Source organism: Leucoraja erinacea, chromosome 38 (assembly GCF_028641065.1).
Source record: "Leucoraja erinacea ecotype New England chromosome 38, Leri_hhj_1, whole genome shotgun sequence".
Taxonomy (NCBI): Eukaryota; Metazoa; Chordata; class Chondrichthyes; order Rajiformes; family Rajidae; genus Leucoraja; species Leucoraja erinaceus.
Window position 1 is genome coordinate 5735958 of NC_073414.1, and position 17761 is coordinate 5753718.

A 17761-nucleotide genomic window follows, 5' to 3' on the forward strand; every position below is an offset into this window, starting at 1 on the left:
CCACAACAACAAATATTGTTAATAGTTAAAAGAGAACAGTCCTACAATCAAGATCTGCATGGGACAGAGCCTCACTCAGAATCCTTGTATCTGGAGTCTTAATTGATGAGTTGTCACTTAAACCATATTCACAGACTGTTTTCCCAAATTCCACTTTCACCGCCCCTGACTAGGTCCTGCCTTACTGATGTAAAAGAAATGGCAAGGTTGGGAGACAGTGACCCTGGGACATTGGATCTAGACCCCATAAAGACTCTTGGCAGCACGTGGCCAAGAGAACTCGGCTGATTCAGCCCTTTTTTAGTCAATGAATCACCATATTAAATGCTAGTTGGAAGAAGCACTGAATAGACTCAGTATGCCTCTTTAATGTCCCATTTCATTGAAGTTGCTTCATAATACCAGTTCCAACTGCACATTAAGGGTAGACTGGGTGTTTAGAACAAATTCAAGGGAAAAACCTACATGACCATGTCCCTATCACTGGTCAGTACGGACTCTATGAGCCGAAGAGCCTGTTTCCACACCGTATCTCCAAACTAAACTAAAAAATCAATTGGAGGAGGACGTCCCAAGATCATGTCAATTAGTTATTGTGAAATATGATCAGTGACTGAATAAGACAAGGGCTGAGCCATTTGCTACCATCCTCAGCCATCAAAAGTGCTGAATGGATGAATTATCTAGGCCTTGTGAAGTGGAATGAATGAAATGAATAAGAATGAATACGTTTATTGGCCAGCATTCACATACAAGGAATTTGCTTTGCATGCCTGTTTCTACAATCCATTGTATAAGCCAGTGCTTATCCAGTCACTCCACTTGGGATTGTAAATGGGCTGAACCCACCACATGGATCTATGAATCCCGTTGAAATCAAGGCTGCACTGCAGCAAAGCCTGACAAGATTTCCACGACACTAGAACAGTGAAATTCCATGAATTTCCCAGCCATGCCCTACCCACATAAAAACAAGAGACATTCAATCCAACCATTCGCACACCGTCCTCCTACTTTCAATTATCACTGAGATATCTTTTAATCTGCCTTGTTCTCTGTAACTTGCCTGCCAATAGGCAGTTTAGATCCTGCCCAGATGAAATTATACCCTTGGGTTAAACTAAGCAGCTAAACAGGTAAGTGGAATGTCGACTCAGCATTTTATGGACTGCAGCCCACAAGGAACTCTAGCAAAATGAAAGCTGGAGAAAGAGAAGGAAATGTCATCTGTCTCGAATCAGTCCCCATGCAAGGAAGAAACGTGTGTTGGAGAATAATCAGTCTCAGCGTCAACACATCATCAGAACAGTGACCTGCATCCAGCCACTTCCAGCAGTTGTATCAATGATCTATCCATAACATCGTAGGTGGGGGTCATCCATTGATGATTGATAATATTTGCAACTCCCAGAGGTAATGAAGCACTGACTCTTCATCTGGGTTTATTATAATAAAACAAAAGTTGTCTGTTCAAATAATGATCTGTGCTTCAACGTTTGCATGTTGGGAATATTTTCAGTTTCACAGGATAATAATTGTGGGACCTCTGTGATCTAACTGATTCTGATGGGGGACAGCTGAATATATTGAATGGTTGGTGGTTCCTGGGGAGTAATTCATCCCCCTCGGCACTTGATGGACAGGTCCGGGGGCGGCTTCCAGCCACGAAGATAAGAGCAAGGATTTTTGGCGTGAGACCAGTCTTCAGCCTCACTGAAGCGGAGAGTAGTGTGCTGGTGCTCATTAAAGACTACAGAAATTGCCTGGCTTCTCGCCTTCATTCCGGGCTCTCTCACGCACCCACTACACCATGATCTTTGGCTGCAAGGTACTGTTGAAGTGGCGCAGCAGTAGAATTGCTGCCTTACAGCGCCAGAGACCCGGGTTTGATCCTGGCTTGGAGTGCTGTCTGTACGGAGTTTGTATATTCTCCCCGCGTCCTGCGTGGCGCTCCGGTTTCCTCCCACACTCCAAAGTTGTACATGTTTGTAGGGCAATTGGCTTGGCAATATTTTAAATTGTTCTCAGCGTGCGTTGAATAACATTAGTGTGTGGGGATCTCTGGAGGCGCAAACTCAACGGGCCGAAGGGCCTGTTTCTGCGCTATATCTCTACACTAAACCATGAAGGAATTAACTCATTTGTATCAGCTAGCAAACTCTGCCACCATCACTTCCTCCTATCACATGACGTAGACTTTGCTGCCTTCCACTTGGTCTAATCTAAATTTGCAAAGAGACAAAACTAACATGTTAATTATAATCATATTTAAGCTTTAACAACTTTTGTTAACCACTGCAGAAATATTGCAGTGCTTGATGTTATTGTTACTTAATTGTTTTAGATATAATTTGGTTTTGAATGTATGTGTTTAGCTTAGTTGAATGTTGTTAAAGTGTGTGAGGATACTTCTATAATTTATATTCTATAACATAATGTAGCCATCAACTGTCAATGTAAGAATTGGTTTAGAATATTTTCAATAGAGGTTCTCGCGCTGTTTGTGTAAAGTGTTTACCACCAATTTCACTTTTAATCCAGAGGTTCCTTTTGGATATATAATTGCTGCAAGTTTCACACCTTAGAAGGAAATCGTACTGGATTTACTCTTTTGCACTGAAAGACGAGAGCCTTGGTCCAAAGCATATATGTTTATTTGTAGTTATATAATAGTTTACAATAAAAGTTTATTATAGTTATAGCACCACAGTACAAAAGGTTAAAAAAGTTAAAATAAACAATTGAACTCATAAGATTATACATTACATGTCATAAACCTTACTGAAGATCACAACTTCTCACATCAGATTTTCATTTTGCAGCCAATGCATGTTACATAATATTGCAGAAGGAAGCAAGCTAGTTGTCCCTTAAAATGTAATCTTATAAATTGTCCAGATGAGGTTTCTTCTTCATCATTTTCTTATCACCTTACCCTTACATTTGTTTTTCTTTCATGCGATTACCCATCTTTTCCACAAAATGCAACCATGTATTCACCTCAGCAACTGCAAGTGAAGCAAGCTCTTCAGTCTAAGCACTGTGTTAACCTTGTATCCATGACTTCTAATTCTGGACTGAAGAAGAGTCCCGACTCTAAACATCACCCATCCATGTTCTCCAGGGATGCTGCCTGACCTGTGGAGTTCCTCCAGCATTTTGTGTCTTTCCTTGGTAAACCAGCACCTGCAGTTCCTTGTTTCTACACTCTGGTTCTTGGTTCCCCTAATCTGGGGAGAAGACTCTGTGTATTTACCCTGTACACCTCACGATTTTATACTCCTCTATAAGACCCCCCCTCCCCCCCCCCACCCTCAGCCTCCTGCACTCCAAAGAATAAAGTCCTAGCCTGCCCAACCTCTCCCTATAGCTCAGGCCTGAAGTCCTTTGTCGTAAATCTTCTCTGCATTCTTTCCAGTTTAACGAGATCCTTCCTGTGGCAAGGTGACCAAACTTGAAACATAGAAACATAAAAATTAGGTGCAGGAGTAGGCCATTCAGCCCTTCGAGCCTGCACCGCCATTCAATATGATCATGGCTGATCATCCAACTCAGTATCCCGTATCTCCATACCCTCTGATCCCTTTAGCCACAAGGACCACATCTAACTCCCTCTTAAATATAGCCAATGAACTGGCCTCAACTACCCTCTGTGGCAGAGAGTTCCAGAGATTCACCACTCTCTGTGTGAAAAAGGTTTTTCTCATCTCGGTTTTAAAGGATATCCCCCTTATCCTTAAGCTGTGAACACGATACTCCACATGCAGCTCCAACAACTATAACATAACATCCCAATGTCTACATTCAATATCCTGACTGATGAAGGCCAGTGTGCTGAAACCCATCTTGACAAACCTATCTACCTGTGATGAGACTTCCAGGGAACTATGTACCTGTATTCCAAGATCCAAATGTTCTGAATGAACCATGAAAGTCCCCACATCAGTCTGAAGAAGGGTCTCGACCCAAAATGTCACCTATTTCCTTCGCACCATAGATGCTGCCTCACCCGCTGAGTTTCTCCAGCATTTTTATCTACCTTCGATTTTCCCAGCATCTGTAGTTCCTTCTTAAACATGAATACAACTCATGCTTTTTTTTCTCTTTTGCTGGACAGGATAATACAGTTGCCACCATGACTACACGCAATTTCTGATTTACAATAACACTTCAATAGATGGTGTTCATCTTAGCATTGAGTAATTTCAAAATGATTGTACATGTTGAACATAGTCACCCATAAACATAGAAACAACTATGAACGCCCACGTGTTAATGCTGCAATCATGCACTTTATTTTATCCAACCCAACAATGGATCATTTAGTCTATTTCCCCCTCAGGCATTCACTAAGCTTCTCTGAAAATAAAACACGTTGTAGTATGCACCACATTTGAATCAGTTTCTGATCGCTATTAACTTTATATTTACAACTTCATAGTGTGGAGATCGCAAAATAATGGAAATTAGATTTAAAAAATAATGTCTTAGATAGCATTTGTGAAACAAATTATATAGATGGTTGAAATTCAGTGGTCTGCAGTCGATTACTTGGGACTGTGGGTGCTGATTTGATTGAAATTATGCACATGAATATCTATATGGGAAATGAGTCCAACTACCATATTATTGCATCAAGTAAGGTCCCTGCATGCGAGAAGGATGCAGAGGAGACAGATTGTAACATTTTACTGTTAACCCTTTATCATAATTAATTTTTATGCATATCTTTCATTCATTTGTTCTATATCTCGATATCATTGTCTACACATCTTGTTTCCCTTTCCCCTGACGCTCAGTCTGAAGAAGGGTCTCCTCCTCAATCTATTCCTTTTCTCCAAACATGCTGCCTGAAACGCTGGGTTACTCCAGCTTTTTGTGTCTATCTTACTGTACAATATTAGTTTGACATCCGTGCTGTCAAATTGGAGTCAATAATGCATGCTCATGTTTTGTACTCAGTTTGCACGGTTGACTCGACATTTAACTTCAGCAAGATCCTGTTAGACTGTGCATCGTGCATTAGTTGCATTCGATCATTTGCTAATTGACAATGACAATTAAAATTGAATCTGAATCTGAATCTGAATCTAATTGTTGCAAGCATTGTCACCATTTCTGAGCACCCAGGGAGTAATATAGCTGAATAAAGAATTGAATCTCAACTTGTATGGTATTGCTGCTCTCTGGGATGGATGCTTTGGTTGGCATCTTGCTTGGTATGAACCATGATGTGGAAAATAAGGAGGTGGTGTGCTGAGCACTAGAAGCACTAGAACTAGAAGGAGAAGGGGGACGTGGGGTGAAGGTTCGCACAGCAAGAGGTTCCATCCTAGAAGGGTTTTGAAGCTCCCATGTACATCTCTGCATGGAGGAAAACTCTTCAGATATGGATCAGGTAGAATCAGATGAGGTTTTTATTTTACAGCAAGACATTGTGGACATCTACACTTGAAGGTATACGTTTTCTTGTTGATTATGCAATTAATTAAGTTCTTCCACAATACATGATGGGGTCGAGGAAAGAGCATTCACGTCGCGGTCCTGTTTCCGCCAATCTTTCCACCACCACGCACAAGAAGTGCCAGACAGACACCATTGTATGCAGAGGCTGAGAAGTATGTTCATCTCTGGCTCAACACCTTCGAATCTTGTGTGTGGACTCGATGAGAAGAAGACAATAAATGGTCAGTTCATTGGAAAAGCCTGTGTATTTTTTGCCGTACTCTGATCCCCGTGGTTGTATGTTCATGTCAGTGTGGCTCAACAGTCGGGAAGTATTCACGTTATTATTAAGTATTGAATTTTCTATCATTTCTTTTTAAACCATGAATTCTCTTTGGTTGGAGACGAAATTGTACTTCTGACTCCTATTGCTCATAAATTGCGTGCGAGAAGCAATTCCATCTTTCTTTTTAAAGACCGATCCAGATTAATTGTGCATGGAGTAATGATTTTTGCATCGTTAACGGTGAATTTGTAACTTTCTGACAGAAACGCCTCAAAGACTTCTGGGTCACCATCCATTGCCAACAGGTTTTCAATTTGGGAACGGATTGTCATGAACCTCTCCAAGGATTGTTCATAAACGGTCCACAGAAGCATGTTGTCGTCTGTGTCTTTTTCTTCGTTCAACTTCTTCCTTTGCTCAGCATCCTCCCAACATTGCCAGATCCAACTCAGACGGCACGGCCAGTTGCTTGCTAAAACAATCCATGCAACCACTCTCTGAGGCGGAAAGGAGCTCAATGAGATGTTCCTCTCCACCATGAGCCCAATCATCACCGAGGTTATGTTAATTATCCTCTTCATTTGCAGGAAGTTCTCCTCGATGTACTGAAGGAGTTGCCCATTTATGTCAGTTGTACACTGATAAGCCTGTTGAATATAACTACCTGCACTCACTTTCACATCTCGTTGCTTGGAAGGTTGGTCGCTTTCAACGGAAACATTGATCAGTAGGTTGCTCTCAGAAGCATTTTTCCGAAATCTGCCCACAGAGGCTTTTGTAGGCAGTGGATTGTCATCCAAGAGGGCATTCTTGCCGTCTATTGCTTGTTGAAGGAATTTGAGCTTCGTCTGAGTGTCCATTTTGGGGACAGAAAATGGTAGAGACACAATCCTGTTCAGATAGCAGTAGCCATTTTCTCCAACGCCTTTGAGGGTACTAGATTTCTCCACGCAGTCTACAATAATGCTAGGATCAACGGCAAGTACTGAAATGAAAGGGGCTTCTGGATCTGAAAGAAGGATGTTCATAGCATCCAGGACTCCAACAATTTTATCTGGTGTGCATCTGTCCAAGCTCATGATTTTCATTACTACTCGAATCTTTCTTCGTTCAAAGACTTCCATGTAGTGGATGAAGTTTGTCAGGACCTTAACTTCTTGCTTCACGTCATTCATGAAGCCCAGCTGGCTGCTGAAGTCCGATTTATTCATGAGGGTCTGCATTTTTTCTTTCTGACTGACACAAATGTTCTTCCCCATCATGACCGAGTGCTTCATTGTCATGAGGGTGGAAATTCCAATTAAGCCAAACCCCACGCCTTCTGCTGCTGCAGTGTAATCACTTTTCATATCTCCTAAGGAGAAGCCATTCATTAAGATGACTATCCCAAGCACAATAGCTAGCAGCAGAAGCAAAGTAAAAATAAGCCAGACCGGAATTCCGAGGATCCTTTTGGATACCCACTCACGGTCAGAAGTGGTTTTCAGAACGGTGTCTTGGTGACCAAGGGTCCTCACAATGCCTGTTGGGATGCATCCAAACTGGTTCTTAATGTCTTCACAGAGAGTGGTGATGAGTCCAGCCCACAACTTGTCACTTCCTGCGAACTGCCACGCACTGAACTGAATGAATATGAACCGGACGTTTTTCCTCTTTGCGTGTCGCTCTGTGATTTGAGGTTTGAGGAAAAGCAAATGCCACAAAAGCGAAATAAATTCAAAAACAGAGGCTCCCCTTGGCCGCTCCTGGAATCTCTTTAATTCCTTCTCCTCTCGGTTAAGTGCTTCTATTTTCATTTGTTCTATAAAAGAAGGATGTCATTATCGACACACAGCTGCTTAATTTACAAATATAATAAATATAATTTTAATACTTTACATTTAAGGTCATATTTCTAATCCTAATCTAGAAAAGGGTAACCGCTGATGTTAACAGTGCTGTTAGATAACAATGTAGATCCTTACCAATGCCCAGACCTCATAGAATAGGTCCAAATATTGATCAATTAAATAAATTGTAGGGGTGAAGAGACCAAGGTTTAGGGAGCCTTTGTAAATCTGAAGCCAATGGCAATAAAATAGAAAAGGCTCACACAAAAGGAGGTGGCTGTGGTTATTGGTAGTACATTATCCCACATGGACATCATGCAGTAGTCCCCACAGGGCAAAGCCTGAGCCTCACCCAACTGCTTCTCCTCCTCCCAGTGTAGGTCAGAGAGGAATGTGCAGTGATGGCAAATTCTGCAGCCTTGATCACACTCCCTTCATTCTTCACCTAACACTCACTGTCACGAATATTACGTCAATTGAAGGCTGACTGATGGGTGACAGCACTAATTAACGCCTGACATATCACAAGAATTTGGTCTTTGGCTGAGAATCTTGGTGCTAAGTATTATTGAGCACACCTTCAAACCTAGCATACCGTGTTTGAATTGTACTAAGCAACTCTGCATTGTGGCTGAGGAGCTAATCATTTACAGTATGCAACCGTCCAGCTACAGTATTGGGAGATGCCTGTTAAAATGGAAAGCCCTTGTTCTTGAATGGGGGATAGGAAGCGAGTCCGGCCTAACCATGGTCATTGGTCATTGGTCATCGGCAAGCCGCAGATGCTGACAATCTGAAATAAAGTGTCAAAGTTCATACGTTATATAAGCAGAATTTCTGGGAAGCCTGGGTTTCAGCAACTAAGTTACAGAGAAAGGTTGAATAAGTTAGGTCTTTATTTTTTGGAGCACAGAAAGTTAAGGGGGAACTTGATAGAGGTCTTTAAAATGATGAGAGGGATAGACAGAGTTGACGTTGATAAGCTTTTCCCATTGAGAGTAGGGAAGATTCAAACAAGAAGACATGACTTCAGAATTAAGGGGCAGAAGTTTAGGGGTAACATGAGGGGGAACTTCTTTACTCAGAGAGTGGTAGCTGTGTGGAATGAGCTTCCAGTGGAAGTGGTGGAGGCAGGTTCGATTTTATCATTTAAAAATAAATTGGATAGGTATATGGATGGGAAAGGAATGGAGGGTTATGGTCTGAGTGCAGGTAGATGGGACTAGGGGAAAATAAGTGTTCGGCACGGAATTGTAGGGCCGAGATGGCCTGTTTCCGTGCTGTAATTGTTATATGGTTATATTAAATGGTTATAATTAGACCATTCGGCCCATCATATCTATTCAAGATTCAAGATGGGTTTATTGTCACATGTACCATAAGGTACAGTGATATTGGAGTTACCATACAACCACACCAAGTGAAAAGCAGTAAGATACATAAAATAAAATTCAACATAAACATCCACCACAGCTACTCCCCACATTCCTCACTGTGATGGAAGGCAATAAAGTCCAAACTTCTCCCTCTTTCTTCTCCGCGGAGGGGCTGTTGAACCATTCGCTGTCTAACCTGCTGGGTTCCTCCAGCATTTTTGTGTTTTATGCAATAAATTTTAAATCATCTCTTGGCTGGCAGTCTGCTCAGTGGAGTCTGACATGTGAAAGTTTAACAATAGTGTTTGTGAGGCAGTAGAAACTGGTTGTTAATGAGCACGCTTTGGTAACAGTTAGTCTGGATATTTAGGGAATGTAAAACAATTTATTCAGCAAAGGTGGACAAAATTGCTGGAGAAACTCAGCGGGTGTGGGGCAGCATCTATGGAGCGAAGGAAATAGGCAACGTTTCGGGCCGAAACGTTGCCTATTTTCTTCGCTCCATAGATGCTGCCTTACCCGCTGAGTTTCTCCAGCAATTCTGTCTACCTTTGATTCTCCAGCATCTGCAGTTCCTTCTTGAACAATATATTCAGCAAATTGCTCATTATTTTAAACTAAAATTTTAAAAAGGGCTTGTCTGATGTACATAATTACTCATCCAGAACGAAGAACTAATAATTACTAATTCTATTCTATAAGCAAGTGGAACAGCATTCTTCCAGCTGGTTAGAGGTGCATGTGCGTGCACGCTTTCATTAACTGTGAACAGGGTGTGCCGATGGGACGCCCCCATGTTAAGGAGTGGAGTACTTAATTGTCACGTGGGGCTCGGCACAGTGGGATTCTTTGCTGAATACCCAAGGTATACAAATAGCAGCCACCCACGCCACTGACAAAGTTACAAAGCACTCCGGCTCCTCCTTTTGTTCTCCCCCTTTTGCACTCTAGGGTCGAGACCCCCCCTAGCCTGCTCAACCTCTCCTTATAGCTCAGACCCTCAGATCTTGCTGAATGACTGGAATGGGCATTAAAGGGCCAGATGACTGATAAACTGCTCCTTATTAGGGGGACATTAATAACCTCATAATCGCATGGTGGAACCCTGAAGCGTTTATATGTTAGTTTGCAAAGCCTAACCGGAGTGTACAAAATGACCAACATGTTGGATTAGTCTAAACTGGTTTCAGCACCCAAACCATGGAGAAGGACAAGGCATCAGGTGGATGGGAACACATCACCTTAAGTTCTATACGCCATCCAATTTAGAAATAAATTGCTGGTCTTTCATCATTCAGCCTAAATCTCGCCATTCGTCCCCACGGTACTGTTTGAGCACCTTTCACCAGACGGATTGCAGTGATTCAGGAAGGGTCCCTGGTAGAACTGCTATCTCCTCAGCTCCAAGGATTGCTGCCGATCTCCAATGCTGTCCGTGAGCCCATGCAAGCTCTGCCTGAGACAGTGTGGGTTTCCCCAAGGTGCTCCTGTCTTCCTGGCAGCAACGGGGTACTGATTGAGGATGATCAGCCATGATCACATTGGGTGGCGGTGCTGGCTTGAAGGGCCGAATGGCCACCTATTGTCCATTCCTCCCACATCCTATAAATGTGTGGGTCAGTTGATTAATTATCGTTCTGAATCATTGTGAGAGTTAGAATTTTGGGGGAATTGATAGTTACATGGAGAGGATGAAATGGGATATGCATAAATGGGTGATTCAGGGTCAATCTGGACTTAATGGGCAATGGAGCCTTTTGTGTTGCTCTATGTCTCCATGCAGGCACGGAAATCGCTATCAAACATGCGGAGGACACAATTTCTTGGCATCCGCACACGCGAGGTTTTGGCCGTGGGCCCTGTGGACGGTAACATCGGGAGCTGACCTGTTTGGTGACCGACTCCGAACTCCAGCAACAGCGGCTTGGTCCGCCCTGAATCGTGGGGCTTGAATCGACCCGTTCACGGGGTCTTTCATCGGCATCAACATCGGTTAGCCTCGATCGCCTCGATGCAGCAGTTTGATCTTAAGCCGTGTCGGGCGTTGAAAGGCCCCGCGAATGGGCCGATTCAGCCCCTAGAAAACGTCTGATAAAGTCCGGATTACAAAACATGGGGGGGATTGTCCCCCACCTCAAAGCATGGGGTGAGACGTGTGTCCCCCCCGTCCCCCCCAGGATTTCCACCTCTGACTCCATGCAGCTCACCACCCCTTCTCTAGGGTGATTAGGGATAGGCAATAACTACTATTTGGCATTCAAGCCCTGATCCCCCAAAATGAAAAAATAAAATTAAACCCTCATAGATAGATGGGCTGCTGTTGGAATGCATTCATTACCATTCTGATCACCCTGATGATCCAATTGTATTGCCACTTGGACTGCTTGCCACTTAAAGGATTACGATAAACTCAATCCACTGAAGTTTGATTTAAATTACATTGGCTGAATCACAATGGAGGCTATCGGGATAGCAGAACTGGAGGTCAGTAGAGCCCACTGTCGAGATACTGTTGGCACCAATCCCATGGGATTGCATTTGACATTTTGTGTCAGTGATATGATACATAATCAATATTAATCACACATTATATTATTTCCCAGTTGGTTGCATTAAGGATAAGAATAAATTATATCCTACAAGCACAACAGGATTTGTTTTCAAAGTAAAAAATGAAAGTGAATTCATGAATTGACTGAAACAGCGTGAACTTACTTTCCACATTTTTCAGAAGGCAGTTGACTCCCGACCCCCACGGGGCATATAAGCCGATTGTCATTGGAGTGGAGACGTAACACAGGGTCTTGGCAAGGCAGCTTGCATAGCTGTCATATAGAGATCGGCCTGAAAAAGTTAATCAAGTAACATGGTTAATTAGTTGATGGTGGGAGGATGACCGCTGCTTTATAGCTGATGGACAGACAATCCATCACCCAAACATCCCCCTATCACTTGCCAGGCTTTATCCTGCCCTGTCTCTCTTTTCCAGCATTCCCCTTCTCCCCCTCCTTCAATCAGTCCGAGGAAGGGTCCTGATCTGAATCATCTCTTGTCCGTTTGCTCCCCTGGTGCTGCCTGACCCCCCGAGTTCCTCCAGCACTTTTGTGCTTTGTTCAAGATTCAGGCATCTGCAGTTTCATGTGTCTCTAACTAAACATTTGTTCCTGGTATCAGTGGCTGCGGCATGTACCTCCACACTTGCCCTGTAATTACTTACCTAGGTTACTCCAACAGCATATCTGAAGCATGGATTCTTGACTCGGCAACATTGTAACCAGGAGACGGTGATTTTAACTCTAGAGTGAGACCTGCATAGACAGCATATGACAGTCCCGCCATCCCGGAAATTAACCTTGTAAACCTACACTGCGCTCCCTCAATAGCAAGAATGTCCTTCCTCAAATTAGGGGATCAAAACCGCACACAATACTCCAGGTGTGGTCTCACTACAGAAGGACCTCTTTGCTCCTATATTCGATTCCTCGTGTTATAAAGGCCAACATGCCATTCACTTTCTTCACTGCCTGCTGTACCTGCATGCTTACTTTCATAGACTGATGTACAAGGACCCCCAGATCCCGTTGTACTTCCCCTTTTTCCCAAGTTGACACCATTCCCAACACACGCCATTAACGCAGCGACTCGTTATGCCAGCCGTAGGTACTCGCGGCATCAGGTAAGTCGGGACGTTTTTTTCAGCCCGATAAAAAATGTCCACGAGTTAAAAAAATGGTCAGGATGAAAGAAATTGCAACTTTTTACTCGTAAGGAGGGCATCGAAATAGTCGTGGGAAATCGTAGACATACTCGTAGGAGGTCGTGAACATATTCGTGGAAGGTTGTAGGAGTTCGTAGGTCACCACGATCTTGATTTTTTTTTGATCCTTTAAACTCAGCAGAGGTTTTGGATTGTCGTGAAAGTGGGACAGGCCCTTCAGGAAGTCTCATTGGTTTCTCAGTGCTGAAAGTTTCATTCACCCACAGCCAATTTATTTGTAGGTTTAGGTTTATTATTGACATATATATGTACAGTGAGAAGCTTTGTTTTACATGCTATCCTAACAGATGAGATATACCATTCAGAGGTACAATCAATTCAAACTCAAATACAACTCAAATGGGCAGCACGGTGGCACAGCGGTAGAGTTGCTACTTTACAGTGCTTACAGCGCCAGATCCAGGTTCCATCCCAACTATGGGTGCTGTCTGTACACAGATTGTACATTCTCCCTGGGACAGCGTGCGTTTTCTCCGAGATCTTCAGTTTCCTCACACACCTCGAAGACGTATAGGTTTGCAGTTTAATTGACTTGGTATAAATGTAAATTGTCCCTAGAGTGTTAAAATATGGGGATTGCTCTTTGCTGCGGACTCAGTGGTCCTAAGGACCTGTTTCCGCACTGTATCTCAAAGCTAAACAATAATTCAGAAGCCTGATAACGGAGGGGAAAACCTGCTCCTGAGTCTTGTGGAGCGCAATTCAAAGCTTCTGTACCTTCTGCCAGATGGGAGCAGGGAGAAGAAGGAAAGATCTATCGCCTGCACGGAGAGCCCGACCTTTTCCCTGTCGGGTCTCCGTTGTCGTTGGGGCTGCAACGTGGAGCAGCCTCCAGCAGGAGCGACCTGGGGCTCCAGTCGCGGAGCTGCGGAGCTACTCACCATCGCGGAGCTGGCCGAGTCCGGAGCGGGTGGAGCTGTGGTGGCGCGCTGCTGTAGCCCGACCCCCGGGGATTCGGAGGCTTACCGCAGGTCTGGCAGACAGGAACACCGGGAGCCCGCGGGTCCCTGCTGGGAGACCGCTTTTCGGGGGTTCCGCAACGGCGACTTCTCCCGCCCGAGTCGCGGGGTCGAGGAGTACCTGGAGCGGGGCCTGACATCGCCCCGCGCGGCTTCAATGGCTGCGGGACTTTGCTAGCGCCCGCCGGGGGCTCCAACAACAAGACCCGGAGCGCAGCCTTGCATCACCCGGCACGGCATTAATGGCCGCGGGGCAATTACCATCGCCCACCGGGGGCTTTGACTCTGACATCGGGAGGGGAATGGGGAATGCAGGGGAGAGATAAGCTTATTTGCCTTCCATCACAGCGAGGAGGAGATGTGCTGTGATGGATGTCTGTGTAAATTGTGTTGTGTCTTGGGTCTTTTTTTCTTGTGTGTATGACTGCAGAAACAACATTTCATTTGAGCCTCTATGAGGTTCAAGTGACAAATAAATTGTATTGTGTATTGTGTGGATAATTCAAGATTCAAGATTTAAGAGAGTTTATTGTCATGTGTCCCTGATAGGACAATGAAATTCTTGCTTAGCTTTAGCACACCAGAACATAGTAGGCACGAATACAGAACAGTCTTTGATTATGTTGGCTGCTTTGTAATTTTAATCTCATTATCGTATGTAGAAATTTCATCTCGGTTGCTTCTCAACGAAAACTGTTTGAAGGAGGATTAGTGAGTGCTTTGAAAGGGAGTTATTTCATGGAGCTGAGTAAAGAGTGACTGGGAGAGTTAGGTTTCACTGGGTAGGACATTAAACTTTAGACTCTAGAGACACAGCATGGATACAGACCCTTCGGCCCATCAAGTCCGTACCGTACAGCGATCACCCCGTACACTAGCACTCTCCTACACACAAGGGTCAACATCAGTCTGAAGAAGGGTCTCGACCCGAAACGTCGTCCGTTCCTTTGTTCCATAGATGCTGCCTCACCCACTGAGCTTCTCCAGCATTTGTCCACCTAGGGTCAATTTAGGGCCCCCCCCCCCCCCCCAGAGAAAACCCACACGGTTGCAGGGAGAAAGTACAAGCTCCCTACAGACAGCTCCCGTAGTCGGATCGAAGCTGGGTCTCCAGTGCTGTAAGGCAGCAACTGAAGCACTGTGCTGCCCCCAAAAAGGTTATGGCAGTGAGATGTCAGCAGCGTTACACTCGGAGTACATAAAAAACAATTTAAAATATTCAAGGTTACAATATAATGCTACAAGGTTACCATACAACTCAACATAAAGGTGAAGGAGATTACTAAACCCATCTAAAACTTAACAAAATATTTTACAGCAACTTAAATGATTCAAATTCATTCATTATCTGTAGTGCCTATGAATAATAACATATAGAACAGCACATCACATGAATAGGCCCATCACCAATGAGATAAATTATTCAGCACTGCTCTCTAGTTGTGGTAGGATGATTCAGTTTCTTGATATCAGCAGGGACAGTTTCTTCCCAGCTGCTATCAGGCAACTAATCACCCTACCACAATCAGAAAGCAGTGCTGAACTATCAACCTCATTGGTGACCCTTGGACTATCCTTGATTGGACTTTGCCGGCTTTACCTTGCACCAAACGTATTCCCTTATCAAGTATCTATACACTGTAAATGATTCGATTGTAATTGTGTACTGTCTTTCTGCTGACTGGAGACCACCTAATAAAAGCTTTTCACTGTACCTCGGTACACGTGACAACAGGGCTGCCAACTCTCACGCTTTGAGCGTGAGACTCACGCCCTCAAGCAAACTCTCACGCCCTCACGCGCATCAGAAATTTCTCACGCTCAGTGGGGATCAATTTTGTGATCAACGAAAATGTCAAAACTCGGATAAACTGCCTGGTCCGCGGGTGTTGGAGAGCCGGGGCTGCGGGAGGGATGGGAGCAGAACCAGCGGCGGGAACAGATGCGGGGAGCCGGGACGGGCGAGTGTTTGCCGGGAAAAATGTTCCCGATGTTGGAGGCGTTCAGAACCATGGGTCACAGTTTAAGAATAAGGGGGGGGCAGTTAGGACTGAGATGAGGACAAACTTTCTTCACGTAGAGAGTTGTGAATCTGTGGAATTCTCTGCCACAGATGGCAGTGCAGGCCAATTCACTGGATGTTTTCAAGAGAGAGTTACATTTAGTTCTTGGGGCTAACGACATCAAGGGATATGGGGAAAAAACAGGAAAGAGGTACTGATTTTAGATGAATAACCATGATCATATTGAATGCCAGTGCTGGCTCGAAGGGCCGAATGGCCTATTCCTGCACCTATTTTCTATGTTTCTATGCTTGAGTATATGGCAATAAAACTCAATCACTTGATTTTGAAGCATTCATGCATGGTGGAGGTATAATGTAGTCATAGAGTGATACAGTGTGAAAACAGGCCCTTCGGCGCAACTTGCCCACACCCGCCAACATGCCCCAGCTATGCTAACTGCTTTTGGTCCATACCTCCAAACCTGTCCTATCCATGTATCAGTCTAACTTTTTCTTAAATGTTGGGATGGTCCCTGCCTCAACTACCTCCTCTGGCAGCATGTTCCATACACCCATCACCCTTGGTGTGGATAAAGTTACTCCTTAAAAAGTTACCTCTTAAAAATACTTCATACAAAAAACATTGAAATCATACTTCTACAGTGCACTAAAACATGATTTTAATACATCAAATTTCAAAAAGTTCCTACCCTTCTTCCACACCCTCTCCCCACTCGGTTGCTCCACTCCCTCACCGGGTACCCCCAAGGCCAGTGATCAGTGATCGCACAGCCTCCCCCCTTTCAAAAACGCTCCAATCCAATTTAAAGCATATATATTGCATTCAAGTGTAAGTTATAAGACTCGCTACAGTATGCACCATATTGCACAATTTCAAGCTGAAAAAAGCAAATGTTCCGTATCAACCCTACCAATGGGAGGGGGAACCCCTCCCCCCCCCCCCCCCCCCGGTTGCGGTGCTCCCTCGGGCTTGGTCTATCGCAAATTTCTCACTCCCAACTCTCACCCAATGTTGGCAGCCCTGTGGCAATAAACTTAAGCTCAAAATGCTGGAGGAAGTTTGCGGGGCAGGCAGCATCTCTGGGGAGAAGGAATGGGTGACGTTTTGTGTCAAGACCCTTCTTCAGACTCCTGAAGACAAACTAAACTGAACTACAGCTCATAATGTCTGTGCCAAAACTGATGCCATGATATGATAACCACAAGTGGCAGTCAACAGGTTAGTTCTGTGAGAGTTCAAATAGAAACTAAAATTACCTGTGTAGGTAAGATTTGAGCTCAAACAACAGGCAGTTATTAACCCCGGTGAATTGGCTACCCAACCTGCTCCAATAGCACAATTACATTTCCCACGCCAGATTTGAAGCATTTTCTTACCATTGCATTCACCGTCGGACATCCTTGCTTGTGCCGACTCCACTTGAAGTGAACAAAAGCAAAAGTGAATACAAGTGAGAGGCAATTTCTGTAAATTGAGAATCGCAACTTCCGTTTGCGCTTGGCTGACGCAGTCTCTGAATGATGTGTAAATAGTTGGTTCTACCTGAGTTACAGCTTACAAACACTCAGAAGAGGTGTGGCAAATTGTCAGGTTAATGTCACAACAAGTTGTCACCTTGCTTCTTTGATATTATTCCTACAATTAGTTATCACTAGTTGTAGGAATAACAAATATGTGATTTATGACACCCAAATTGGTACAAACAAGTTTTCGAAAGACCGGTGGGATGGGTTTGCAAGCTTCTTCTTCTTCTGTCGTGTGGCGTGCACAGCCTAAAGTTGTCGGACAACTTGTCCTATTTGATCTTCTGTTTGTGCACGTCGAGTTGATTGCATTAGTCGAAACAGGGCGGACCACGTGAAGGTTGCAATCTTCCACCCCGGTTTGCAAGCTGTTGCAGAGCTACAGGCATCTTTAGTGTAGGAAGGAACTGCAGATGCTGGTTTACACCGAAGCTAGACTCAGAATGCTGGAGTAACTCAGCGGGACAGGCAGCATCTGTTTCAGGTCGAGGCACTACTTCAGGTTTGAAGAAGAGGTCTCGACCCGAAACGTCACCCA

The 17761-nt window shown here is 44.2% G+C and overlaps 1 protein-coding gene across 1 annotated transcript; it reads right to left on the reverse strand.

Moving 5' to 3' along the window:
• Positions 1-5814: 5814 nt before the first annotated feature.
• Positions 5815-17288, reverse strand: nkpd1 (NTPase, KAP family P-loop domain containing 1). The gene is made up of 3 exons (XM_055663690.1): positions 17077-17288; positions 11652-11780; positions 5815-7532 (listed from the first exon to the last, which is right to left on the reverse strand). Exons 1-3 carry the CDS (start codon positions 17096-17098, stop codon positions 5878-5880), a joined length of 1806 nt encoding a protein of 601 aa, XP_055519665.1. The 5' UTR covers positions 17099-17288; the 3' UTR covers positions 5815-5877.
• Positions 17289-17761: the final 473 nt, after the last annotated feature.

Excerpts from the sequence above, each read along its gene's own strand:
- nkpd1 (XM_055663690.1), bottom strand. The coding sequence starts at position 17,098 with ATGTCCGACGGTGAATGCAATG. Across the intron at positions 11,781-17,076 it reads GTCCGACGGTGAATGCAATG|GCCGATCTCTATATGACAGC; the intron begins GTAAGAAAATGC and ends TAACTTTTTCAG. Across the intron at positions 7,533-11,651 it reads CCTTCTGAAAAATGTGGAAA|AACAAATGAAAATAGAAGCA; the intron begins GTAAGTTCACGC and ends CTTCTTTTATAG.